Raw genomic sequence first — 27,568 nt, 5'->3', positions numbered from 1 at the left:
TTGTGTGCAAGTGGTATTTTATTAGGGTCCCCATTAGCTGTTGCAAAAGCAGCAGCTCCTCTTCCTGGGGTCCACACATAACATAATACAGAATGACAATACGGAACATCAGTAGACAAGAACAGCTCAAGGACAGAACTACATACATTTATACTGACTACACACCTGCACAAAATGTGCATATTTTGTTTGAGTGAGCAACTGATTGTGTTTGTGTGTGCATAGAAACAAAAGGTCAATAACGATAGAAGGTAAACTCAGTCCGTGTAGCTATTAATAAGTTGTGTTGCTTGGGGATAGAAGCTGTTCAAGAGCCCGTTGGTGTCACACTTGATGCAGCGGTACCTCTTCACGTGCGGCAGCAGAGAAAATAGTCTATGGCTTGGGTGGGGGTCTTGGACGATTTCCCCGGGCCTTCTTTTCGCACCGCCTGATATAGGTTCTGGATGGCAGGGGGCTCGGCCCAGTAATGTACTGGGCTGTCCTCACATCCCTCTGTAGTGCCATGCGACGAGGGCGGTGCTATTGTCATACCAGACACTGAATGGTTCAGATCCACACCCCTTTCAATTTTTTTTAAATATATATATATATATATACATATACATATACATACATATATATATATACACACAGACATTTAAAAAAAGGTATCTGTGACCAACATATGCATATTTGTATTCCCAGTCATGTAAAAATCTATAGATTAGGGCCTGACAAATTTATTTCAATTGACTGATTTCCTTATGAATTGTAACTCAGTCAAATCATCAAAATGGTTGCGTTTATATTTTTGTTCAGTGTATTAAAAAGGTATCTTTACTTTTCCACCACTGTACCCCAATGTCAGCAAAGAATTGCGAATGAAAAAAAGCTGGAATGTCTTGAGCCAATAAGTATTCAACCCCTTTGTCACGGCAAGCCTGGCATTCAGAAGTAAACATTCTTTAGTCACATAACGTTCTATGGACTTATTGTGTGCAGGCAGTGTTGAACATGGTTGTTGAATGACCTCATCCCTGTACCCCAGTAGAGCAGTGGATTTCAAAAACATTTAACCACAAAGACCAGGATGGTTTTCGAATGACTTGCAAAAAAAGGGAACCTATTGATAAAAACTTTTAAAAAAAATAGACACTGAATAGCTGTTTGAGCATGGTGACATTATTAATTACACTTTGGATGGTGTATCAATACACCCATTCACTAGAAAGATACGTGTCCTAACTCAGTTGTCGGAGAGGAAGGATAACGTTTAAGGATTTCAACATGAGTCCAATAGTGACTAAAACAATTAATGGCTGTGATGAGAAAACTAAGGATGGATCAACATTGTGGTTCAGCCACAACATTAACCTAAATGACAGAGTGAAAAGGAAACCTGTACGGAATTTAAAAAATACAAAAACATGCATCCTGATTGCAACAATTCAAAACAGCAAGATTTGGGCAGAATTTATTCCTGAAAACCAAGTGTTTTGGATTTGCACCAAACATTACAAAGTACCACTGTCCATATTTTCAAGCATAGTGGTGGCTGCATCATGTTATGGTTATGCTTGTCATTGTTAAGGACTGGGGTGTTTTTCAGGAATAGAGCTAAGCAAAGGAAAAATCCTAGTGCAAAACCCGGTTCAGTCTGCTTACACCAGACACTGGGAGATGAATTCACCTTTCAGTAGGACAATACTCTAAAACACAAGGCCAAATCTACACTGGAATAGCTTACCATGAAGGCCATGAATGTTCCCGATGGGCCGATCTACAGTTTTGACTTAAATCGGCTTGAAAATCTTGGGCAAGACATGAAAACAGTTGCCTAGTTATGATCAACAACCAATTTGACAGAGCTTGAAGAATTATGAAAATTGGAAAATATTGTATAATCCAGGTGTAGAAAGCTCTTAAAAACTTGCCCAGAAAGACAGTTACAGTATAATTGCTGCCAAAGTGATTCTAACATGTATTGACTCAGGGGTGTGAAAACATATGTAAATGAGAACCGCATTTCATTTTCTAATAAATTAGCAAACACTGTTTTCACCTTGTCATTATGGTGTAGTGGGTGTAGATGGGTGAGATTTCCCCCCCCCCCCCCCCCTCACTAAAAACAAAATGTGGAATAAGTCAAGGGGTATGAAAACGTTCTAAAGGCATTGTACTTCTATTCACCTACAAGAAACCTGTCTGAGTAAAAGAGAGAAAGAAAAAAGCATGTGTTAAAATATGATTTAATTTCATAAACTTAAAATACATTTAATTACACCCCCCCCCCCCCAAAAAAAATAAAACATCTAACCCATTCTATTTACATGATATAAAATTAATAATAATTCAGGACAAAGTCAGTCAAGTGCTGTCCAAAAGAGCCAATGTGGCCCTGGGAGAAAGTGTGAATGTTGTGGTAGCACACACTCCGGGTGTTGTGAATGTGATTGGCACAACAGGCACAATGTTGGGCACCTCAGTTCTCCAGGTAACAGAAGATACTTCTTTGGGGTCCTTTCGCTGCTGGTGTCTCTTTTCCCCGACATGGCCGCTTAGCAGCCGGGGCCAAAACCTCTATTTGTCCCCGCTTCTTCATCTGCAAAATAAAGATATTCGGAGTGAAATATGAGAAATTACTCCTGCTGCTAAAATAATAGACCAGAACCGAGCAGAGATGCACCAAGCTTGTCAACAAACTCTCCACCACGTTAGCAGCAAATGTCCCATTACGATAACATTTCCATTTAGGGACTCTTCATTTCTTATTAGAATGTAATTATTTTGGTCTCGGCATGGAGTCCCATTACAATTCTACACGCCCAGCTGTGTTTGTTGAGGTCTGTAGATCTACTGTACGGCTCTGAGAAGTACTACAGCTATTTAAAGATCAATTAGGCCTCAGTTTAAAACATAACTCCCCAACAGAGTCTTAACACGGTTAGCAGGATCTGTCACATTTTACTGTAATTATCATTAAATGTCATTATGACTAATAAAAATTAGAGCCAATTTAAAAAAAGACAATGTCCTGAGACAAATTGGAATTTCATGTTTCATGCTGCTTCCCTGATCGGTTCAGAGACGATATACATAGAACGTACAAAACATTAGGAACACCATTCCTAATATTAAGTTTCACTCAGAACAGGCTCAATGCATCAGGGTATGGACTTTACAAGGTGTTGAAAGTGTTCCACAGTGATGCTGGCCCATGTTGACTCCAATGCTTTTCACAGTTGTGTCAAGTTGGCTGGATGTCCTTCGGATGGTGGACCATTCTTGGTATAGACAGAAAACTGTTGAGCAAGAAAAACCCAGCAGCGGTGCAGTTCTTGACACACTCAAACCGGTGCGCCTGGTACCTACTACCATACCCTGTTCAACAGCACTTCAATATTTTGTCTTGCCCATTCACCCTCTGAATGGCACACATACACAATCCATGTCTCAATTGTTTTTTAAATGTTTATTTTTTTTAAACTTGTGACTGAAGTAGTTTTAACAAATAAGGGATCATAGCCTTCACCTGGACTCACCTGGTCAGTCTCATGGACACTCACTGTATACAATCATATAGAAATACATATTCCATACAGATCTAGTTTGAATTATGTAACGTTGTACACATTCAGCTTAAAAGCTGAGTAAGTACGGATAAGAGCGAGCAGTGAAACATCGACAGCTATGGCCTTTGTCGCCACCCTATGGTCTAATATCAGTACAACACTACAGGCTCCAACATGACAACTAGCAAAACGAGCACAGCAATGACTAAACTGGCACAAAGTTCTACAGAAGAAACCATGTGTTCTTAAAAATGTGGAATGGATGGGAGTGAATAGGGAGGCTTTCTAAAAGATAAATTATCATTTGTTTACAACACTGACCAACAAGCACCCTCATCCTCCTATGCGTGTTGGGCACACAGGATTACATATAAAACACCATTCCATCTCTATGGTTGGACCTGCCTGTTTTTTAGGGGCCTCCGCAGCAGAGGCCTCTTTCTCTGGTGACAGGCTTTGGAAGACAAACCCTCGGGTGTTGCGCGGGGCTAGAGGGTTCCCCTCAGAGATGCAGGCCAGCTTCTGCAGCACGGAGGGGGGCTGGCTGAGCAACGAGCCCCTCTTCACCTAAAGTCGGGGTTCAAAGGTTGAAGAGAGGTCAAACGGTCAGAGTCATCTAGTCATTTAGTAAAGATTCTTAGGAGGAGCAGATTACACAACAGTGAAAATCACAAGTGTCACACTAGAGAGGGTGATTACTAGTATGGGGAAGGTAGTGACCATGGTGGGTTGAGAGGGTCTCTGGAAGGGGTTCTGAACTGGGGTTCTCTCCACCTGGGGTGCAAGAGGCAGCTCTGGAAAACAAGAGATGGAGGGATTGTGATGGAGAAGGGTTAAAAAGAGGAGCACTTCAAAAATGAGAAATTTGCAGTCATTCCTTATATCTCTCATTCCATATCAGCTCACCTTTCTTCTGTAGTTTCTTGGCAGTTAGTTTCTTGGCGAGCTTCATGAACTGGCTGTCCTCCTCTCCAATTTGGTCCCCCTCTTCCTCGTCCTCCTCTTTCTTGGCCTTAGCGTCGGCCTAGACGGACAGAGGGGAGTTGGATACATGATACACCACACATAAACGCACACTACATAGAAGACAGACCAGGGGTGTAATCATCAGTACAAACCTTAGCAAACTGAAAAAGTTGTGCAACGAATACGAGAGTTTCTATTGGACAAATTCAGCTAGGTCCCTCCTCGTTTGGTTCCTAGTGAATACACCCGTTTCCCCTGACAGAGTAGAATAACACACACCAAGTGTTCAATACACTCCCATATGCTATACAAACCTGTTCTCGTAGCCAGTGCTCCCTTTCCAGCCTCTCTTTCCGCCTCTGCAGCTCTGCCTGGTCCAGCTCTTCCTCCTCCTCCTCTTCCTCCCCCTCCACCCCCATGCCATCCATGTCAAAGCCATCATCTATGGAAGAAAAGCACCACACACAATCTAAAAAAAGAAGGTATTTAACCTTTATTTGCCAGAGTCAATGTTGTTACCACAGTCTCTTTTCCAGATGAGCAGTGTTTAGTGCAATATGAAAACACACATTATATACACAAATCAAAAACACATTTTTCAGTAAAAAGAAACAGCAGTCTGAAATGCCCTAGAGGCACCAATTATGAAGTGTATTGAGATCATATCCTTCCAACACGGAAGGAGGAGAAATAAAAACTAAAAGCAGATCTCGAATCGATCTCCAGAGTTAGCCATCTCTGAGACCGGGTTTAGTATCTCATACGTCTGTCTAGAAGTTAACAATGAAGTAAGGTACTGAGGAAGTTTATGCAGGAGGGCTTTATAAAATGTTCTTAAAAAAGCAGTGCAACGCATCGATCTACAAGACTTCAAAAGATATCCATCCTACTTCCTCATCTGATTAAATACATTTGATTAATTTCTGACAGAATGCAGTTAAGAGTACTGAACCTATCGCTTGTAATAATAATAATGATGAACTGCATCCAACTGACTTTGTTGACAAAGTCTGCACTGGGCTATCCCCGACCGTCGATTAAAGCTTGTGGGATAGAAAAGTATTGTAATCAGTCTTAGAAGACCACCTATTGGCACACACTCACTCACCGATGTTCTTCCAGCGGAAGCGGCGAGCTCGGCCCGGGCCGTCTGAGTGCAGGTCCCCGTCGGCGAGGTAACGCTCCTGGTACAGCCTCAGTCTCCGCTTGTCGTCGTCAAGGACCTGTTTCCTGTAGACGAGCGGATTCAAGCAAGCTTTAGGGTAAACATTTCACACAGATATCCTATGATTGGATTGCTCCCCCCCAAAAAATAAAATGAAACCCCTCTACTAAACACTACCTATAAAGGTAACGCACATTGTGCATTGCTTTTCTTAACCAAATAGCAGTAATATTAATGACTATAGAAGTTATTCTGATTGTTTTGTTGAGGTATCTAGAATGTTCTGTCAGCACTTACATGTGGATCTTGTTGACCTGGTCCTGCAGCTCTTCATCAGAAGGCAGTTCGTCCAGCAGCTCCTCTTCCTCATATTCATTCTCACCGTCATCCTCATCCTCACTGCCCACGTCACTACCCGAGAGCTCAGCCTCAGAGTCCACAAACTCTGTTATGCGCCTGGAGGGGAACACACACACACACAACCGGACATGAATCCAAAGTGGGCTTAAACTATCCTCCTGGAAATGACATTTTAAACTGATGGCGAGTGGACGGACAGTAGGCTAACTTATGCCTAAAGCTAATGGCTGGTTAGGGGATGCGGGCTGGCTGATCAAAGTTCACACGTGATATTGGATGGAGCAGTCATTCTGATATGACACCACGCTCTGAACTCTGATATTCTCATTGTAGGACACCGAGGGATGCATTCTGGGATCAGTCAATCATTTCGATATTAGAAACATACCTCCCGAACCCAAACCTTTTCCCCTTGGGATCTACACGACTCACCTGGATGCCCCATTTTGAAATCAAAACGGTTAATAGTGACGAGTGTGCATACCTTATAAGGTATGGGCACATACTCAAAGACCTAAAAACTATAGACAGACTAAGAGAGTAGAGTACTGAAACTTTTTCAGTTGGCAGAATTTCTCGCAACACCCACCCCAAATCGAATAGCCACTTTAAAAAAATGAATTTCAACTTTTACATCAACGAATACTCACATTTTCATCTCTTATCAAAATGAAAAGAAATCAATACATTTAATAAAATGCAATTTGTCAGTTTGTATACATTTCCATCTTTATTAATTTCTGTAAAAAAAAAAAATCAAAGAAAGTGTTCTGTTCTAAAATGTTTAAAAATCATTCAAAAAAATCAAATCAATTTTTTTTGTCACATACACATGGTTAGCAGATGTTAATGCGAGTGTAGCGAAATGCTTGTGCTTCTAGTTCCGACAATGCAGTAATAACCAACAAGTAATCTAACTAACAATTCCAAAACTACTGTCTTATACACACACAAGTGTAAGGGGATAAAGAATATGTACATAAAGATATATGAATGAGTGATGGTACAGAGCGGCATAGGCAAGATGCAGTATATACATATGAGATGAGTATGTAAACAACGTGGCATAGTTAAAGTGGCTAGTGATACATGTATTACATAAAGATGCAGTAGATGATAGAGTACAGTATATATGTATACATATGAGATGAATAATGTAGGGTATGTAAACATTATATTAGGTAGCCATTGTTTAAAGTGGCTAGTGATATATTTTACATCATTTCCCATCAATTCCCATTATTAAAGTGTCAGGAGTTGAGTCAGTGTGTTGGCAGCAGCCACTCAATGTTAGTGGTGGCTGTTTAACAGTCTGATGGCCTTGAGATAGAAGCTGTTTTCAGTCTCTCGGTCCCCAATGCAGTTCGCCGTTTGGGGTTTTAGGCTGGGTTTCTGTACAGCACTTAGATATCAGCTGATGTACGAAGGGCTATATAAATTTGATTTGATGATTCAGGAAGTTCTGCCTCTACTTACATTTTCTTCTTTCCTTGATGGGGTGCAAACACAGCCTCCCTCTCCTCTTCTACCTCGTTCTCTCCATCCTCCTCATCGTCCTGCTGGAAGGAAGGAGTTAGTTCACCTGTTCAGGCTATACATCGTTGATGCAAGCGAACGCACACGCTCAAGTGTCTTACTTGCTCACTCTGGCTCTCGTCTGACAGAAGCCGAAACTCGCAATCCTCTTCCTCCTCCTCCACCCGCTTCTTACTACTGAAACACCACATAAATTGCATTTAGCCTTTACAGGGATCAATATTTGAATCTACAGCCTGAGAATATCATAGTTGGTTAGAAGTGTAAGGTGGTACTCTGTTACGGAATTGAATAAACTGACACGCAGAGGGGAAATTATTTATCAGATGTTAGGCTTGCGCTTTTTACCCGTCTTCAGCGGTTGAAGAGTGTGGGGTGGGGCTCGAGTTGGATCGCAAGGGGGAGACACCTATATGGAGAGAAAGATTAAGAAATGGAACCAAAACATCACACCTGTATACTACCCCCTTATATACCCCATCACACAGACAAACACTCTTACCTTGAGTAGTAAACTTCCCAGAGCAGAGGCCGAGCAGCTGATCCATGTCATTGTCTCGGTCCATTTCCAACTCCATCTTCTCCTCCTCCCTCTTCCTCCCTTCCGCTCCTTCCTTCTCCCTTTCAGCCTGTGCGCTAGTGAACACTCCCGAACAGAGCCCCAGCAGCTCATCCTCTTGCGTTGCCCCTAGCCCTCCCTCTCGCTTCCTCTCTTTCACTCCCCCCTTCTGTGTGGTAGGGAACACTCCCGAACACAGCCCTAACAATTCCTGTGAGGCCCCAAGACACCCCACGCTGCCCTCTCTGGCCGTCCCGAACCCCCCAGAGCACATTCCTAACAGCTCCCCCATGTTAGCATCCATAGCGTTCTCATCGAGGCTGTCGAGTAGGAGCTGTCTCTTGTGGGAGCGCGGGGGGCCGGTGCGGGGCCCCACATTGAGGAAGCCGTCCGCATCCAGGAGCTGGGAGTCCTCCTCCACAGAGAAGCATCCCTGAGACGGGGCCCCCAGGGGTCCAGAAGACTCGCCGGGGGAGTGGGGAGTGTACAGGTCCTGGGAGTCCTCCACGGGCAGCGAGAGGGAGGGCTCGGAGAGTTTGCCTGAACTCTGTGGGACGGAGAAGAGAGGGATGAGATGCCGGGGATGAATCTCAGCAAAGGAGTCATCCTTTCTCCTCTTCATCAAGGGTTTAACTCTAACTGGAGGTAAGCATGTCTGTGCAACTTGAATTCAGAGCCCTGCGGAAGTAGGATGCGGAAGTCTGAACCAAAAATGTATGTTTTGACACAGAAGTTTTAGCTTAATGTAGAAACTGAAATACGGACAATGACTGTTGGTCTATAACTCACAGGTAGCCTAACAATAGTATTTCTTGCAGTAAAATGATACAAAATGAACATATGGTGTCTCTGGGAATAGGAGTGGGAAAATCTGATTGATTTATTTCAGCATCTTGAGAGAATGTGTATGCACGGTTAGGGACTGTGCAAACGTGCAGTCTGTCAGCTGACAATAGGCTATTTCAACCACATAAAATATGCATCCAAGACAAACTGAAATCTTAGATTCATGATGGAGTTTTCACTTCCTTGAAACTAATGATGTCATTTGAACATTTTGCAGGGGCAAAAAAAACATGCTGCTTTAGAATGAGGATATTGCATTTTCGCTCCGGTCCCTACACGTCCACTTTGAATAGTGTTGCTTGACATGACAACGAATGAAAATGCCAGGGAAGAATTATTGTGATTGGTTCCTACCTTAAGTGTTGATAAGTGATTCCAAGGCTACATTGAATGTTCTCTTAGTAGCTAACATTCATGCGCCGTGTATTCCTCTATGATTTAAAAAGACAGTTGCACAAACATGCTGATTTAAGTCTACACAGTCACTGGTATTATCAGGCTGTACAGCTATTCACGTTTGCGCTGACTCAGCCAGCTAACTAACAATTAGCATTAGCGCCTAACACGTTTTGCACCCAAAGACAAACTAGTTTGTAGACGTCAGAAACAAACTAATAATGTAATTATAGAACGCTAGTGGATTTATATTAAGCAGCAAACTGAAAACAGCATCAATGTCATGACATGTGCTGCATTGACCATGCAGACTGAACGCAAGTCTCTCGTGGTCGAAGACCAACAAACGAGCTCCTTGCGTGATGGGGCAGGGCTAGGTCTGTGTGGAAAGCGGCATGGAGAGAGTGATGACTCAAGTAGCCAAGTAAACTATAAAAATTGACATCACACACAGCATATCACATTCAACAAACCAAACATTCAAATACCGTTATAGAAGGTAAAGTAAAAACCCAACCCGGTCCATGCATCAATACCAGTATATCGTAAAATACGTTATACAGCCCAGCCCTACATTACAGTTGGGTGTTATAATAGCAGTCGCTTTCCATTCATCAAAATGGCGGCGACGGCCATTAAAAACACCCAACTGTTAGATGCTGGAATCATTGTAGAGTGGATCAAACGTGCGCAGGTAGGCTACTTTTTTAAGTGGCTTGTTTGGCAGTAGCTAACATTTGATTCCAATTGGCGACAGATTTTCATGCAAATATTCTACAATTTGTATAATATAAAGAAAATGCTAATTTTCTCGCCAGCGGTGTCTCAGCCAAACAGACTTGTTGCAGATAACCTGTGGGGTCATGTAGCGCACACAAAATATATATATTTTTGCTTAAAGGTGCTATATGCAGAAATGGCTCTGCCATTTTCCTGGTTGTTAACATTCGAAATAGTTTGCCTAATTTCAGTTTGTGAGACAAAACAAGCAAGTATAGTGTAGAGAATCATTGTACCATCTAAACCGCTGTGAAATATCTTCTTAATAACAAAAAATATTATATTTTCAGCTGGTGTACGTAACATACAAAAACTAAACCTGAGAATGGGAAACATAGGACAGATCTACCACTTAGACTTGCTTTCAATGAGAATTACAGATCTGTCACTCAAATCCATGTGAATTTGATCAGGTCACCCCCCCCCCCCCCCAATAGTGGCAATAGTATTGCCAGTTTAACAGTAAAGCTTCCGTCCCTCTCCTCGCTAACTAGCTAGCCATTTCACATCGGTTACACCAGCATAATCTCGGGAGTTGATAGGCTTGAAGTCATAAACAGCTCAATGCTTGAAGCATTGCGAAGAGCTGCTGGCAAAACGCAAGAAAGTGCTGTTTGAATGAATGCGTATGAGCCTGCTGCTGCCTACCGTCGCTCAGTCAGACTGCTCTATCAAATCATAGACTTAATTATAACATAATAACGCACAGAAATACGAGCCTTTGGTCATTAATATTCATTTAGAAAACAAAACATTTATTCTTTCAGTGAAATACGTAACCGTTCCGTATTTTATCTAACGGGTGGCATCCCTAAGTCTAAATATTGCTGTTACATTGTACAACCTTCAATGTTATGTCATAATTATGTACAATTTTGGCAAATTAATTAGTCTTTGTTAGGAATAAATGGACTTCACACAGTTCGCAACGAGCCAGGCGGCCCAAACTGCTGCATATACGCAAGAGAAGTGACACAATTTCCCTAATTATAAGAAATTCATGTTAGCAGGAAACATTAACTAAATATACAGGTTTAAAAATATATACTTGTGTATTGATTTTAAAGAAAGGCATTGATATTTATGGTTAGGTTTGGTGCAACGACAGTGCTAAATCATCACCCGTTTGGCAAAGTAGGCTGTGATTCGATGAGAAATTAACAGGCACCGCATCGATTATAGGCAACGCAGGACACGCTAGATAAACTAGTAATATCATCAACCAAGTGTAGTTAACTAGTGATTATGTGAAGGTTTGAATTTTTTTAATAGAATTTCACCTTCTTTTCTCCCCAATTTCATGGTATCCAATTGTTAGTAGCTACTATATTGTCTCATCGCTACAACTCCCGTACGGGCTCGGGAGAGACAGATTGAAAGTCATGCGTCCGCCGATACACAACCCAACCAAGCCGCACTGCTTCTTAACACAGCACGCATCCAACCCGGAAGCCAGCCGCACCAATGTGTCGGAGGAAACACCGTGCACCTGGCAACCTTGGTTAGCGTGCACTGCGCCCGGCCCGCCACAGGAGTCGCTGGTGTGCGATGAGTCAAGGATATCCATACCGGCCAAGCCCTCCCTAACGACGCTAGGCCAATTGTGCATCGCCCCACGGACCTCCCGGTTGCGGCAGAGCCTGGGCGCGAACCCAGAGTCTCTGGTGGCACAGCTGGCGCTGCAGTACACAGGGTTAGTACACATTTTTGACAAATGGAATTGAATGACTTTTTCATGCCTTTTAACCAAATTTCCATGACCAACGGTTGGTGGCATGACCACAATAATTGGCGCTTACTTTTTATACGTACATAAAAGTATATGTATTGTGGTATGGACACTGGGATGCTGCTTTCTGATCCAAAGTACCAACTCCTGTCGTTGTGCAAGACACTTAACCCACCCGAAGTAGAATACCTGTTAGGCAAGAATTTAAAACAGATGTGGTCAACCCTTAGTCTGGAGAGTTACTGGGTGTGCAGGCTTTTGATCAAGCCCTGCTCAAAACAGAGTTCATCAAGGTCCAGTTGAGCAGCGAATTTCTTACGTGGTTTGTTAGAGGGACTGGAATAAAAGCATGCACAAAAATTTGCTCTCCTGGAGGATGGTAGACCAACCTTGATGTATAACATTGCAACCAAACACATTTAATGCCTGTTGAAATAATTTGCTCATTCAATATATATCAAAGATCAAATGGCTCTGGTAGGCTAGAAATGTTTTTATTCTGCTGAAGCAAGCACACAATTTTTTCAGGAAATGTACCTTTGAGTTTAGTCATATTTATCTTAGTTACCTCAGAAGTGTTTACTTTGCAGGTTGACTAGCATCTATTGAGTTACAAAGTATCTACAAAACCAGTTGAAGCCACACATTTCAAAAGGCTACATCAAATATGTTTTCCTAAAATAAACTGTTTGTGATTCACAAATTACTACATGATTCGATTCACAACTAATACAATGGCGAAGTGAACTGCTAGTTTTGTAAAAAATTATTTGTTTAAATTATGAATAAAGCTAATTGTTCCAAAAAAAGCTAATCAACTTTGTGCGACCTTAATCACAAGTGTTGGTGGAAAGTTTACGGGGACATGACTCATGACATTAATACATGCGAAAAATAGCTAAGCAGCTAACTAGAGGGTACAAGATATTCTTGAATTGACTACCTAGTTATTAGTCTGTCCTCCATCATATTTTATAGGCTAGGCCTACCTGCTGCTGTAGCAATGTCCGACTGTCGCTCTCTCCTTGAGCAACGTCCCAATTGTCTTGCACACGTGCAGGTGACGGCCGCAAACAGACGCGCTTAAGTGTCATGCTGATCCTGGCTGATATGTAGATTTTTATTTGATTGACAAAATATTTTAACTGTGCCTAAAAAAAATCTACATTAAATTCATTCTACAAAACCTTTTGGATTTGATCATTATCCAAAACTTTTCCAGGCCTGGAAAACGGCATTTAAAAATTCCATGACTTCTCCAGGATTTTCATGACCGTACAAACTCTATGCGGTATGACTTTACTCAGATAAAAACATGGTTCATCAGCACTCCTGGTTGTGTTCATGCCACATTAAAAGGGTAATACAATTCTACAGCCAAATGACACGACAAATACTATTATGCTCATAATTTAAAAAAATAATAAATCAATATATATATATATATTGCACACGCACAGGAGGTCCCGCAACCCTTGTCAAAATCGCTCCATCGCCCCTGCTTAAACTGTCACGTAACGCATGCATTACCGGGAGACATGCATACTGGGGTCTGTTTGGTTATGGCTGGCTCTCTCCTGACACTTTTATACTGTCATACAGTGGTACGGAAAACACCGGGTCCTAGTCATATATGTCATCAACCCTTCTAAACTGTCAGTGTCTTACCTTGGAGGCAGATCCCAGGAAGCTGGGTCGAAAGAAGCAGGGTGAGGGGGAGCGGAAGGTGCTGGCTGACAGACCCCTGCCTCCTGTGGTGCTGCGGTTGACAGGCTGGTAGGACGGCAGCATGGAGCCCTGCAGCTCAAAACTACTGTTGTGACTGTTGTCCTTGGCCAGGGACAGAGAATCTTCCTCCTCTGTAGCGGGAAAGAGACATAGAATGCCAACTAAAATTGAACTATGGTCGTTTAAAAAAAAAAGTTGTTTACACTGGAAAAAAAGACAGATTCCATCAAGGATGAGAGTATTTTCTGAAGTAGCACAGTTGTGACAATTGACTTTAAAGATGTTCGGTCTCGGCTCACCCATCTTTGTGTAACTGTCTTGACCACCAGGCTCTGTCCTCTTTACACCATCTCTGTGATAGACTAAAACGTCAACAACTTGGGACAGATAACACCGATACGAACTCACTGAGCACATACATTTACACCCGTGTTCATTTTCTGAATTATTTTTCTACATGTAGTCTCGTCAGTCATTTTGACTACATTATAAGTCTTATTCACATTTGTAATTGTAATAATGATTGTGTAGTTAGTCTAGTATTGCTTCGTTAACCTACAGTAAACATTAATCAGAATTCCATGTGCGTAAAACACACATAGCCCTGTCCTACCAAGAGAGACGTGACAGAAACATGAACACATACTAATAATAGCTAAACAGTTAACTAGAGATTACAATATATGTTTTGAACTGGCTATCGAGTTATTAGCCTGTTCCCTATCGTATTATAGGCTAGGCCTCTGACCCTCTCCTTGAACGACACGCTCGTCTTGCACACATGCAGGTGATGCACACAGACAGACAGCCCCTAAAGCAGGGGTGTCAAACTCATTCCATGGAGGGCCTAAGTGTCTGCAGGTTTTTCTTTTCAATTGAGTCCTAGACTACCAGGTGAGGAGAGTTCCTTACTAACTTGTGACATCACTTCATCAATCAAGTACAAGTGAGGAGCGAAAACCCGCAGACATTGAGCCGTCCGATCGGGGATGATAAGTTGATTTTTATTTGACTGATCAAATATTTTAAAAAACTGTGCCTTAATAAATTACATTAACAGAAAAGTAATTACATTTCCACGACTTCTCTAAAACGTTTTGGATTGTATCTTTTTCTATTCGATCCCCCCCAGGCCTGGAAAATACCATTTTGAAATTCCAGGACCTTCATGATAATATGAACCCAGACACTCCTTGGAGAGAAAAGCATAGCTAGAATGTTGTTTTACTGTTAAACTTAACGCTGCAAATTGTTAATAATTTCATAAAGCAGCTTGTGTTTCTTAACCAGAGGGTAGATAACTAGAAGAAAGTTGGCTGCACAATGTGTATAATCAGAGGTGGAGCTGTAGCCTGTGTGCCCATGCGCATCGCTTGGAGCCCTGCAACTAACCAGCTGATGTACGCTGTTTGTGCCAGGTGTGGCACGTCCTTCCCATTGCTGAACAGAACTGCGCATCTGTGCAGCTAATATTATGTTCATCACTGAAAAGCTCTCAGACTCTTATCCAGTCCATTTACTACGCAGATTTGTCAGAGATAATTTCATCTCGTTTTTGTGAAAATAAATAAATAATCTAGTCAATTGCCACAGAAAAATAGGTGTTTCACGAAAATTTGTCACATTTTTGCTGACGGAATTAACACTGGCGTACACACATTTACATTATTTGAATCCACCAATCACGTTTGAGAAGGATTCAGATATGTGGTACCTTGCTCTCTGCACAGCAAAGCTCCCCATGACCGCTGAAACAGAGCAGTATCTCGCTAGCTACGTTGCCTTTGTCTTATGCAGGCCTGCAATCTGAAGGCCACGTACTGTCAGCTCCTGTACATGACTGAGACTCCCGGATATCAGCACCACACACACGTACCCGGTGCGCGAGCAGGAGCTGTTGGCAAACAGCATGAGGGTTCCTTCTGTGTTGGGCAGATCTGGTGGTGGAGAGGGACACTTTAAACTTGACGGGGATGTGCTCCTTACACTCCTCTGGGCCACACTGCCCTCATCTTCATCCTGATCCTCTTCCTCGCCATCCCCCAGTAGCTCATCTACACCCTATGGAGTGACAAAAACAGGTTGACAAACTCTTAACCACACCTACTTCATGTTTCCTTTACAAGTCATTGGACATGCCCGGCTCCCCTCTCCTGGTCCATTAACCCTCGCTAAGTGAAACATTTAAAGGTTTTGGTCTTGAATGTTTCGGTTCCCATCTTCGAGCACCACCTTGAAAAGTCTACGGAAAGCACACTGGCTGTGGAACGTCAACGTGGAAGATCCACTCTTACCTCTTCCCCCTCGGAATCCGTCATTTCCTCTTCCTCCTCGCCACAGTCCTCGTTGTCTAGGCGATAGAGGGCAGCCTTCCGTTCTCTATCCTCCTGTCTCTTTACGGCCATGGCTTGCTGCAGACGGGTCTTCAGGTTGGTCAGCTTCTCACCTGAGGACAAAGGGAACACAGGACTGTTTAGGAAAGACTCATGTAAGCTAGAGGACAGAAGCGAAGACTGTTGGAAATATTTCAGGAACCTGGCTTACTATGAATCATATGGGATGCAGTGCAGTTACCTCTTTAGAGTGTGTGGAGGTTTAGAGAGACGGTGTGTGTGAGATGGTGTGATGGTACCATGTCCATACCAGGCGCGGTGTGTGCGGCCTCCTCCTCCCCTTCCTTGATGGTGGTGGTTACAAAGTCTTGGTGGAGCTCCTCGCTGCAGTCTTTACGGATGACGCTGAGCTGCACAGTGCGTTCCCCTCTGGGCCGGGCCACGGGCTGGACGTGGCGTAGGTACCGCTCCTTCAGCGCCTCCACGCCTAAGGGGGAAACAAACAGTTTAACTACAGATACATAACCGACTTGACTGGGTTACTTCTCACCTCAATTCATTCAAGCTCACCCTATTTTGCCACAATAAAGTGTGCTAAAGCAGTGGCTTAAGTTGTCCCACCAAGATCCTTTTGTCCAGCACATACAATTGACAACAGCATGCATCTAAACACAAGGCTTTAAACCCCAACCCACCATATGGGAAATATTGTGGTAGAGAGTTGACATTGCAGAGGTGAATATTATTTGTTGTGCTCTCACCTGGGTTAACCTGAGGGGGCTCCAGATCGAAGGACCCATCGTCAGCACACAGTTTGGAGACCGGCGGAGGCTCTACCCCCAACTCCCTCAGTCTGGCAAGCCTGTCCTTCTTGGGTTTGGGGACTGGTGGAGCTACGGGCTCCACACTGGCGGGAGCAGGTAGGGGCTGAGTTACATCCACATCCCCTGCTTTCGCCTCCATCTCTTGGGCTTGGGAGACAGAGGCCTCTGCCTGGTTCTGCTCTCGTGGTTCAGCCTCCATAAATTCTGGTGATGTCATTTCAGCACTATCCAAACGTAAAAAAATATTGGCCCCCTGCATAATGGCAGCCAGTTCAGGTAGTGGGGATTCATCGTCGTCGGAATCCGGGGTTGAAGAGGTCTCACCTGCCCTGCTCTGGTTCTCCTGGTGTGTGGAGGTGGTGGCCGGTAGCTGGGGAAGCGCCTGGGTCGAGTGTGGGTCCAGGGAGTCTGGGGGCTGTTGGGGCTCCTTGGGTGGATCAAGGGGAGGTGGTGGGGTTGCCTCCTTTATCAAGTCCTGATACTTGGCAGACCTTTACCGAAGGGGGGGGGGGGGGTAAAAGATTGAGGGATTGGGCTTAACGTAATGTAACGACGGACCGATGGATGCAAGGACTGACCACCTATTAGGACGGGGAATAGCCAGGGACCTCACAATACTTACTGTTGGTGCCGAAAATATATGTTTTGTGATTTGATACTGGGCACATGAGAAAATGAGTTTTAATCAGTCACGGAAAGGGCTGAAAACATGTTGGCTAACAATTTAAAAAGTAGATGGAGAAAAAGCCACATGGGGAAAAATACAGGCTTTTAAAATGCAACTACAGCAGACTAGCGCTAGCAAACGCTACCCAGCAAAATAAAATACAAATATATATATATATATATATATATATATATATATTTTTGCAAATCGACACTTGGAGTCAAAGTATCAATACAATATCCAAAATAATACTGCAATATATAATGGTATCGATCCCACCCACCATCACAACCACCTATATAAAATGGCTAAAACTATGTTGAGGTTATACAGAGATTTTGGGTTCTGATAGGGTATGACAGTTAAACTAAGCACATGAGATAAGTAATATTCTTAAAGACTCAATAGGTATAAAGCACCTTCAGAAAGTATTCAGACCACTTGACCTTCCACATTTTGTTACATTACAGTCTTATTCTACAAATGTATCTACACACAATCCCCGTAATGACAAAGCAAAAACAAGTTAATTATTTTTTTAAAGCCTGAAATATCACATTTACATAAGTATTCAGACACTTTACTCAGTTTTTTTGTGGAAGCACCTTTGGCAGCAATTACAGCCTCGAGTCTTCTGGTGTATGACGCTACAAGCTTTGCACATCTGTATTTGTGGAGTTTCTCCCATTCTTCGCTGCAGATCCTCTCAAGCTTTGTCACACTGGATGAGGAGTGTTGCTGCACAGCTATTGTCCTCCCTCCAGACATGTTCGATCTGGCTTGTCCCGAAGCCACTCCTGCGTTGTCTTGGTCTGAGAGTCTTTAGGCAAACTCCAAGCAGGCTGAGTGGCTTCCGTCTGGCCAATCTACCATGAAGGCCTGATTGGTGGAGTGCTACAGAGATGGTTGTCCCATCTCCACAGAGGAACTCTGGAGCTCTGTCAGAGTGACCATCAGGTTCTTGGCCATCTCCCTGATCAAGGCCCTTCTCCCCCGATTACTCAGTTTGGCCAGGCAGCCAGCTCTAGGAAGAGTCTTAGTGGTTCCAAACTTCTCTCAATTAAGAAGGCCACTGTGTTCTTGGGGACATTCAATGATGCAGAAATGTTTTGGTACCCTTCCCCAGATCTGTGCCTCGACAATCCTGTCTCGGATTGTGGAAACAAACTGGACGATCTACAATTAAGACTATTCTACCAATGGGACATAAGACTTGGCTGAACGATCTCACGAATAATATAGAGCTGACTAACTTCAGTTTTTCGGCAGGACAGAGCAGCGTCATCTGGTAAGACGAGGGGCGGGGTGTGATGCATTTGTCAATAACTGCTGGTGCGCGATGTCTAATATTAAACAAGACTCAGGGTATTTCACGCCTGAGGTACAATAGCTCATGATAAGCTGTAGACCACACTATGTACCAAGAGACTTCACATCAAAATTATTCGTAGCAGTCTATTTACCACCACAAACTGATGCTGGCACTAAGACCACACTCAATCAACTCTATACGGCCATAAGCAAACAAGAAAATGCTCACACAGAAGCGGCGTGCCTAGTGGCCAGGGACTTTAATGCAGGGTGATCTAGAAGAAAAAGAAAGATATTCCTTGGGGTGGTAAACAACGTCTATTTGCGCCCCCTACTGGATGGAAATTACAAATGTAATGGCTGTGCTCAATGCAATGGCACTTATAAATGTAGATCCTTCAAACACCCACAAACAGGGAAATCGATCCCAATAAAAGGTGTTATTAAGTGCTCCACTAAGGCAGTTATTTATCTTATAACTTGTCCTTGTGGTAAAAATTATGTAGGTAAAACAAAGAGCGAATTAAAAGTACGTATCTCAGAGCATCGTAGCACCATTAGGTGTAAAAACTTTACTTATTAACCAGTTGCGGCCCACTTCTTGGAGGCAGGCCACTCGATTTTGTCTCTGCGTTATATTGACATCGAACAGGTCACCCTCCCTAGGAGAGGGGGTGACCTTGATAATTTGTTAAAATGAGAGGCTGCCTGGATCTTTAATTTAAAGACCCTTGCGCCTTTCGGTCTCAACGTAGACTTTGAGCTGAAGCCATTCTTGTGACTTTGCCATTGTAATCGTTTGTGTAGTCAAATTAATCTATGATCGTATGCTATCCATTTGTTGTTTGTATGCTGTTCTTTGTATGACATTTTAATATTTGATTATTAACCAATGATATTAGGCCACTCTTGGCCATGATTACAGACACCTGTGTCTTGACACTATATAAACGAGTCATCCCGCAGTGTTTGTGATTATACCCTGATGAAGACAGCTTGGCTGTCGAAACGTTGGTAATTACATTTTTGCATCTGAGCTCCTAGAGTGTGCGGCTCCCTTTTATGTTCAACTTTAATGCAGGGTAACACGTGTAACCGGAGGGAGAAAAACAAAACCTCTAGACCACCTTTACTCCACACACAAAGACACATACAATGCACTCCCTCGCCTTCCATTTGGCAAAACTGACCATAATTCTATCCTCCTGATTCCTTCTTACAAGCAAAAACTAAAGCAGAAAGTACCAGTGACTCCCTCAATACAGAAGTGGTCAGACGACACAGGACTGTTTTGCTAGCAGACTGGAGTATGTTCCTGGATTCATCCAATTGCATTGAGGAGTATATTACCTCCCCACAGTGAACGTACATACATTTCCCAACCAGAAACCATGGACAACAGGCAACATCCGAACCGAGCTAAAGGCTAGAGCTTCCTCTTTCAAAGAGCGGGACTCAAACCCGGAAGCTTATAAGAAATCCCGTTATGCCCTCTGACGAACCATCAAACAGGCAAAGCATCAATACAGGACTAAGATCGAATCCTACTACACCGGCTGAGACGCTCGCTGGATGTGGCAAGGTTTAAACTATTACGGACTACACAAGCCTTCCAGACAACCTAATGCCTTTTACGCACGCTTTGAGGCAAGCAACACTGAAGCATGCATGAGAGTACCAGCTGTTCTGGACGACTGTGATCACGCTCTCCGTGGCCGATATGAGCAAGACCTTTAATAAACAGATAAAATTTCACAAAGCTGCAGGGCCAGACGGATTACCAGGACGTGTACTCAAAGCATGCGCAGAGTGCTAGTGTCTTCACTGACATTTTCAACATGTCCCTGATTAAGTCTAATACCAACATATTTCAAACAGACCACCAGTCCCTGTGCCCAAGATAGCGAAGGCAACCTGCCTAAATGACTACCACCCCGTAGCACTCACGTCAGTAACTATGAAGTGCTTTGAAAGGCTGGTCGTGGCTCACAGCAACATCATCCCAGAAACCCTATACCCACTCCAATTTGCATACCGCCCCAACAGATGATGGTGTTGATGCAATCTCAATCGCATTCCACACTGCCATTTCCCACCTGGACACAAGGAATACCTATGAGAGAATGCTGTTCATTGACAACAGCTCAGCATTCAACAACAGTGCCCACAAAGCTCATCACTAAGTTAAGGACCATGGAACTAAACACATCCCTCTGCAACTGGATCCTGGACTTCCTGACGGACCACCCCCAGGTGGTGAGGGAAAGCAACACATCTGCTATGTTGATCCTGAACACTGGGGCGCCTCAGGGGTGTGTGCTTAATCCACACCTGTACTCCATGTTCACCCACGACAGCGTGGCAAAAAATGACTCCAACACCATCATTAAGTTTGCTGACGACACAAGTGGTTGGCCTGATCACCAACAAAGATGAGACAGCCTATAGGGAGGTCAGAGATCCTGGCAGTGTGGTGCCAGGAAAACAACCTCGCTCTTTCTCAATGTGAGCAAGACAAATGAGCTGATTGTGGACTATAGGAAAAGGAGGTACGAGAGAATACCAAGAGTTTGCAAAGCTGTCATCAAGGCAAGGGGTGGCTACTTGGAAGAACCAAATATACACTGCTCAAAAAAATTAAGGGAACACTTAAACACAATGTAACTCCAAGTCAATCACACTTCTGTGAAATCAAACTGTCCACTTAGGAAGCAACACTGATTGACAAATTTCACATGCTGTTGTGCAGATGGAATAGACAACAGGTGGAAATTATAGGCAATTAGCAAGACACCTCCAATAAAGGAGTGGTTCTGCAGGTGGTGACCACAGACCACTTCTCAGTTCCTATGCTTCCTGGCTGATGTTTTTGTCACTTTTGAATGCTGGCGGTGCTTTCACTCTAGTGGTAGCATGAGACGGAGTCTTCAACCCACACAAGTGGCTCAGGTAGTACAGCTCACCCAGGATGGCACATCAATGCAAGCTGTGGCAAGAAGGTTTGCTGTGTCTGTCAGCGTAGTGTCCAGAGCATGGAGACGCTACCAGGAGACAGGCCAGTACACCAGGAGACGTGGAGGAGGCCGTAGGAGGGCAACAACCCAGCAGCAGGACCGCTACTTCCGCCTTTGTGCAAGGAGGAGCACTGCCAGAGCCCTGCAAAATGACCTCCAGCAGGCCACAAATGTGCAGGTGTCTGCTCAAACGGTCAGAAACAGACTCCATAATGGTGGTATGAGGGCCCGACGTCCACAGGTGGGAGTTGTGCTTACAGCCCAACACCGTGCAGGACGTTTGGCATTTGCCAGAGAACACCAAGATTGGAAAATTCGCCACTGGTGCCCTGTGCTCTTCACAGATGAAAGCAGGTTTACACTGAGCACATGTAACAGACGTGACAGTCTGGAGACGCCGTGGAGAAAGTTCTGCTGCCTGCAACATCCTCCAGCATGACCGGTTTGGCGGTGGGTCAGTCATGGTGTGGGGTGGCATTTCTTTGGGGGGCCGCACAGACCCCTTGTGAGACCATATGCTGGTGCGGTTGGCCCTGGGTTCCTCCTAATGCAAGACAATGCTAGACCTCATGTGGCTGGAGTGTGTCAGCAGTTCCTGCAAGAGGAAGGCATTGATGCTATGGACTGGCCCGCCCGTTCCCCAGACCTGAATCAAATTGAGCACATCTGGGACATCACGTCTCGCTCCATCCAACACCGCCACGTTGCACCAGACTGTCTAGGAGTTGGCGGATGCTTTAGTCCAGGTCTGGGAGGAGATCCTTCAGGAGACCATCTGCCACCTCATCAGGAGCATGCCCAGGCGTTGTAGGGAGGTAAAACAGGCACGTGGCGGCCACACACACTACTGAGTCTCATTTTGACTTGTTTTAAGGATATTACATCAAAGTTGGATCAGCCTGTAGTGTGGTTTTCCACTTTAATTTTGAGTGTGACTCCAAATCCAGACCTCCATGGGTTGATAAATTTGATTTCCATTGATAATTTGTGTGATTTTGTTGTCAGCACATTCAACTATGTAAAGAAAAAAGTATTTAATAAGGATATTTCATTCAGATCTAGGATGTGTTATTTTAGTGTTCCCTTTATTTGTATAACATTTTGCATTACTAAATGATTCCATATGTTATTTCATAGTTTTGATATCTTCACTATTATTCTACAATGTAGAAAATAGTAAAAATAAAGAAAAACCCTGGAATTAGGTGTCCAAATCTTTGACTGGTACTGTCTGTATTAGAGGTCGACCGATTAATCGGAATGGCCGATTAATATTAGGACTGATTTTAAGTTTTCATAACAATCGGTAATCGTCATTTTTGGACACCGATCATGGCCGATTACAATGCACTCCACGAGGAGACTGCGTGGCAGGCTGACTACCTGTTATGCGAGTGCAGCAAGGAGCCAAGGTAATGTGCTAGCTAGCATTAAAGTTATCTTATAAAAAACAATCAATCTTAACATAACTACACATGTTTGATGAAATTACTAGTTTATCTAGCTTGTCCTGCGTTGGGGCGGCAGGGTAGCCTAGTGGTTAGAGCATTGGACTAGTAACCGAAAGGTTGCAAGTTCATATCCCCGAGCTGACAAGGTACAAATCTGTTGTTCTGCCCCTGAACAGGCAGTTAAATAAGAATTTGTTCTTAACTGACTTGCCTAGTTAAATAAAATTAAAATAAATATAATCGATGCGGTGCCTGTTCATTTATCATTGAAACATAGCCTACTTGTCACGCCCTGGTCTTAATATTTTGTGTTCTTTATTATTTTGGTCAGGCCAGGGTTTGACATGGGTTAATTATGTGGTGTGTTTTGTCTTGGGGTTTTTGTAGGTTATGGGATTGTGGTATAGTAGAGTTGTCTAGGTAAGTCTATGGTTTCCTAGAGTGGTTCTCAGAGGCAGGTGTTTATCGTTGTCTCTGATTGGGAACCATATTTAGGCAGCCATATTCTTTGAGTGTTTCGTGGGTGATTGTTCCTGTCTCTGTTTGTTTGCACCAGATAGGGCTGTTTAGGTTTTTCACGTTACGCTTCTTGTTTTGTATTGTTTGTTATCATCTTTATTAAAGATGTCTCGAGATAACCACGCTGCATTTTGGTCCTCCTCTCCTTCACCGGAAGAAAACCGTAACACTACTTCGCCAAACGGGGGATGATTAACAAAAGCGCATTTGCGAAAAAAGCATAATCGTTGCACAAATGTACCTAACCATAAACATCAATGCCTTCCTTAAAATCAATACACAGAAGTATATATTTTTTAAACCTGCATATTTAGTTAAAATAAATTCATGATAGCAAATTGTGTCACTTCTCTTGCGTTCATTGCATGCAGAGTCAGGGTATATGCAACAGTTTGGGCCTCCTGGCTCGTTGCGAACTAATTTGCCAGATGTTTCAATGTTTCAAGCATTGTGCTGTTTATGACTTCAAGCCTATCAACTCCCGAGATTAGGCTGGTGTAACCGATGTGAAATGGCTAGCTAGTTAGCGGGGTGCGCGCTAATACTGTTTCAAACGTCACTCGCTTTTAGATTTGGAGTAGTTATTCCCCATTGTGCTGCAAGGCTGCGGCTTTTGTGGAGTGATGGGTAACGATGCTTCGAGGGTGGCTGTTGTTGATGTGTTCTTTGTTCGAGGCCAGGTAGGGGCGAGGAGAGGGACGGAAGCTATACTGTTACACTGGCAATACTAAAGTACCTATCAGAACATCCAATAGTCAAAGGTATATGAAATACAAATGGTATAGAGAGAAATAGTCCTATGATAACAACCTAAAACTTCTTACATGGGAATATTGAAGACTCATGTTAAAAGGAACCACCAGCTTTCATATGTTCTCATGTTCTGAGCAAGGAACTTAAACGTTAGCTTTTTACATGGCACATATTGCACTTTTACTTTTTGTTTTTGCATTATTTAAACCAAATTTAACATGTTTTATTATTTATTTAAGTTAAAATAAGTGTTCATTCAGTATTGTTGTAATTGTCATTATTACAAACCCCCCAAAAAACTGTCCGATTTAATCGGTATCGCCTTTTTTGGTCCTCCAATAATCGGTATCGAAAAATCATAAATCGGTCGACCTCTAGTATGCATGTATATATATCTATAATTAATGTAATCGCAGATTGCCAGACAAAACCAGATGAGCATAGTTCAGAAATGGTAGCGAAAACTATTACAAGTAAAAAAGAAATCCAGGTAGAAAAATTTCTACTTACTTGAGTAGTGCCATAGCAGAACCTTCAGGTCGGGCTCTCCTCTTGAAGAACTGGTCGATGCTCTTGGGCTCAGGCATGTGATAGGGCAGCCCGCATGTGGATTCTGCAAAGGAATTAAGAACACGTTACAAGAGACACTGGGTTGGACAATAGAAGCCACAAAGGACAAGTGTGTAGCAAGTCATGTAGAGACAAAGCATTGTGGAACACGGCACGATTGTAAAATGAACGTGAATACAAACTGACCACGGACAAGCCTCTGGGTCTCACTGTGCAGCTGCTTCATGGCCTCTTTGCCGGCTCGAGCTGCCTTCCTTTCCTGGGGACGCTGTTTCGGTCCAGCCTCTTCATCCCCCTCCTCATCGTCAAATAAAGGCTCCTTAGGGAAAGATACAGAGCATAGTTCTGACACACAGAATACAGTGCATCTTCTACCTGCAAGGCACACAAACCACTGACTTAATGTACAGAGAAAGCTAAGTAAGACTAGCCATAAACTCAAATGAACTCTCAAACCACTATTCTAGGGGATTTATTTTGGGAGTACGTTTGCTTTTTAGTGACCTCACACCTACAGATACTGAGATGACTTAAATGTTGCTCTTACTTTGTGCATCTTGGCTTTTTGTTTTACTGCTGCTCTGATGGCATCCAGAGACTCTTCCTCTTCATCATCCAGACCAGCATCATACAGGTCATTGTTAACAAGGAGACAACCGCTGTCATTCAGAGTACAGGGCAAAGGGGTCTCCTTCAAACCAGAGAGTGATGGGGATAACAAGTCTTTAATTTGTCTCAAAACTCTTCATTTTACACAGTCACTTATTTTTCTGTCCCTCAATCTCTTACCTCCTCAATTCTCCCTCTCTTCTTCTGCCGCTCCAGAGCCTTGCTGTTCTTTTCTTTCTTCTCTTGGTGTCGCTGGCTATTCTCCCTTTTCTTCCCTTCCTTCTTCGGTTTCACAGGATTTCTTACCAGCTCTTCCTCACACTCTGTCGTGCTTTCATCACTGTCGACAGGGGCTATCCGGGACATCTTCTTGCTCTCTAATTTAGCCCTTTTGACCTCTTCCTCAGCAGTCTCCATCTCATCTCCACTGGATGCTGATAGGACCAGAGCCTCTGCCATCTCATGCACCTCCTCCTCGCAGTCACTGTCTCTCAAGGCCTTACGACAACGGGACCGCCTGTTTACTGTCATGTCATCATCCGAATCTGGGAAAAATATTACAAGCCATCTTAACGACTAATGCGGTATAGGTGGTATTCCCGTTGCATCACAATGCAAACTATTTCCAAATAAAGTAAGTAGGTTAGTTTGCATTGGTGGTTGAATTGTCAAGTACTGCAGTTTGCATTGATAATCTAAAGTCAAAGACTATTCATCGTTTCTCATCAAAGAGCAAATGGCCCAGCGCTGTATATTTACATTAACAGAGGGCTCTGGTCAGGCTTTGGCTAGTTAAGTTTACTGATCAATCTTCTTTGTTGTGTCACTGTACCTTGCAGGTCAACAGTATTGCTAATCATCTCAGAAGCCATCTGCATCTCCTCCACTGGTGAGCCCATCCCGCTGTCTGAATCGCTCTCCGCTACTGAGACCTCAGCAGGGAGCTCCACTGCCTGGATAGGGGGGAAAAACAATGACAAATTCACCTCATGTTGATGTTAGATGGAACTATGCCAGTCTTCTTCATGCCCAGTGACAAGACATACAGTTGACGGATTTAAAAAACTTTGACAATTCAAATATGAAAAACACGATTGCAAATTTTAGGTAAATTAACTTGCATTTCTGTTCAATGTTGGGTCGCCGAAATGGCTGTGGTGCTTGCGGCCTTCTCTCTCAGCTGCCACAAAGTGCATACGGTTACGTTTGCCAGCCGGACATTCCGTGGTTAATGTCACACCTAACCTAGGAAACTGTCTAGAAGAATCAACAGTTAACACCGGCCTGTTCATTACTCACAGTCAGTGACAGTGTTACCCTGTGAAAATGACGAACAAACAAATCTTTCAAAAACGTAGACAAACTTAACTAGCCAAAGCCGGACGATAGTTGTTCGCCAGTTAGTTAACAGTAACGTTAGCTAGTTAATCCAACTCAAACAGCAACAATCCAGGTACCTAGTTAACGTTAGCTTGTTAGCGAGTTTACTGGCATATGGGTTATGGCGGACTCAATCCCCCAAATAAATGAACGTAACTAGCTAAACGTTTAACTAATTAAGCAATGTATTGGTATGCAGCTAGCGAAAGTAGTTGACTTAGCTGCTTGTCAATTCGAAAATATAAATTCTTACCTGTTGTTGATGGACCACCACACATCTTGACTTTATTCGCCAATTATGTGTATTCGCAGTGAAGCTTCATTAAAATCGGGAAACCAAAACTTCTGTACCGTTTTAAATTATTTCCAAACATAAAGCACAAATATCAGTGTAAAATGTTGTATGGCTAATGTTATTAAATTGTTTATTGATTCGAATTTAGCTAGCTAGGTACCTTTTTCTCTCTCTCGCTCGCTCCCGCTTGTTCTTGTTCTGAATTTATTTAATTTTTTTATTT

At 43.2% G+C, this 27,568-nt stretch overlaps 1 protein-coding gene across 9 annotated transcripts; it reads right to left on the bottom strand.

Annotated features, from left to right (window-relative positions):
- Positions 1-27,568, bottom strand: LOC109903690 (claspin). 9 transcript variants are annotated; one of them, XM_020500555.2, is made up of 24 exons: positions 27,304-27,566; positions 26,792-26,850; positions 26,503-26,623; positions 25,851-26,215; positions 25,609-25,752; positions 25,248-25,380; positions 25,002-25,104; positions 16,714-17,267; positions 16,263-16,439; positions 15,914-16,065; positions 15,496-15,680; positions 13,919-13,971; positions 13,560-13,750; positions 8,084-8,687; positions 7,930-7,990; positions 7,683-7,758; positions 7,522-7,604; positions 5,983-6,141; positions 5,629-5,750; positions 4,835-4,962; positions 4,461-4,578; positions 4,275-4,348; positions 3,960-4,121; positions 1-2,584 (listed from the first exon to the last, which is right to left on the bottom strand). In XM_020500555.2, exons 1-24 carry the CDS (start codon positions 27,326-27,328, stop codon positions 2,465-2,467), a joined length of 3,969 nt encoding a protein of 1,322 aa, XP_020356144.1. In that variant the 5' UTR covers positions 27,329-27,566; the 3' UTR covers positions 1-2,464. The 9 variants fall into 9 exon arrangements, with proteins under 9 accessions (XP_020356144.1, XP_031645159.1, XP_031645157.1 ...); XM_031789299.1 differs by having other exon boundaries at positions 2,220-2,584; positions 7,683-7,755; positions 27,304-27,567; XM_031789297.1 differs by having other exon boundaries at positions 2,221-2,584; positions 4,254-4,348; positions 7,683-7,755; positions 27,304-27,567.

Source organism: Oncorhynchus kisutch, linkage group LG14 (assembly GCF_002021735.2).
Source record: "Oncorhynchus kisutch isolate 150728-3 linkage group LG14, Okis_V2, whole genome shotgun sequence".
In the NCBI taxonomy this organism is placed as follows: domain Eukaryota; kingdom Metazoa; phylum Chordata; class Actinopteri; order Salmoniformes; family Salmonidae; genus Oncorhynchus; species Oncorhynchus kisutch.
Note: the sequence above shows the minus strand (reverse complement) of the source record. Positions and strands in the feature narration are given on the sequence as shown.

Coding starts and splice junctions, on each gene's coding strand:
- LOC109903690 (XM_031789294.1), bottom strand. CDS start 27,328: ATGTGTGGTGGTCCATCAACAACAG. Junction 13,972..15,495: donor AGCTCCTGCTCGCGCACCGG/GTACGTGTGTGT, acceptor AGTCTATCACAG/AGATGGTGTAAAGAGGACAG. Junction 7,991..8,083: donor TGGGAAGTTTACTACTCAAG/GTAAGAGTGTTT, acceptor CTCTCCATATAG/GTGTCTCCCCCTTGCGATCC.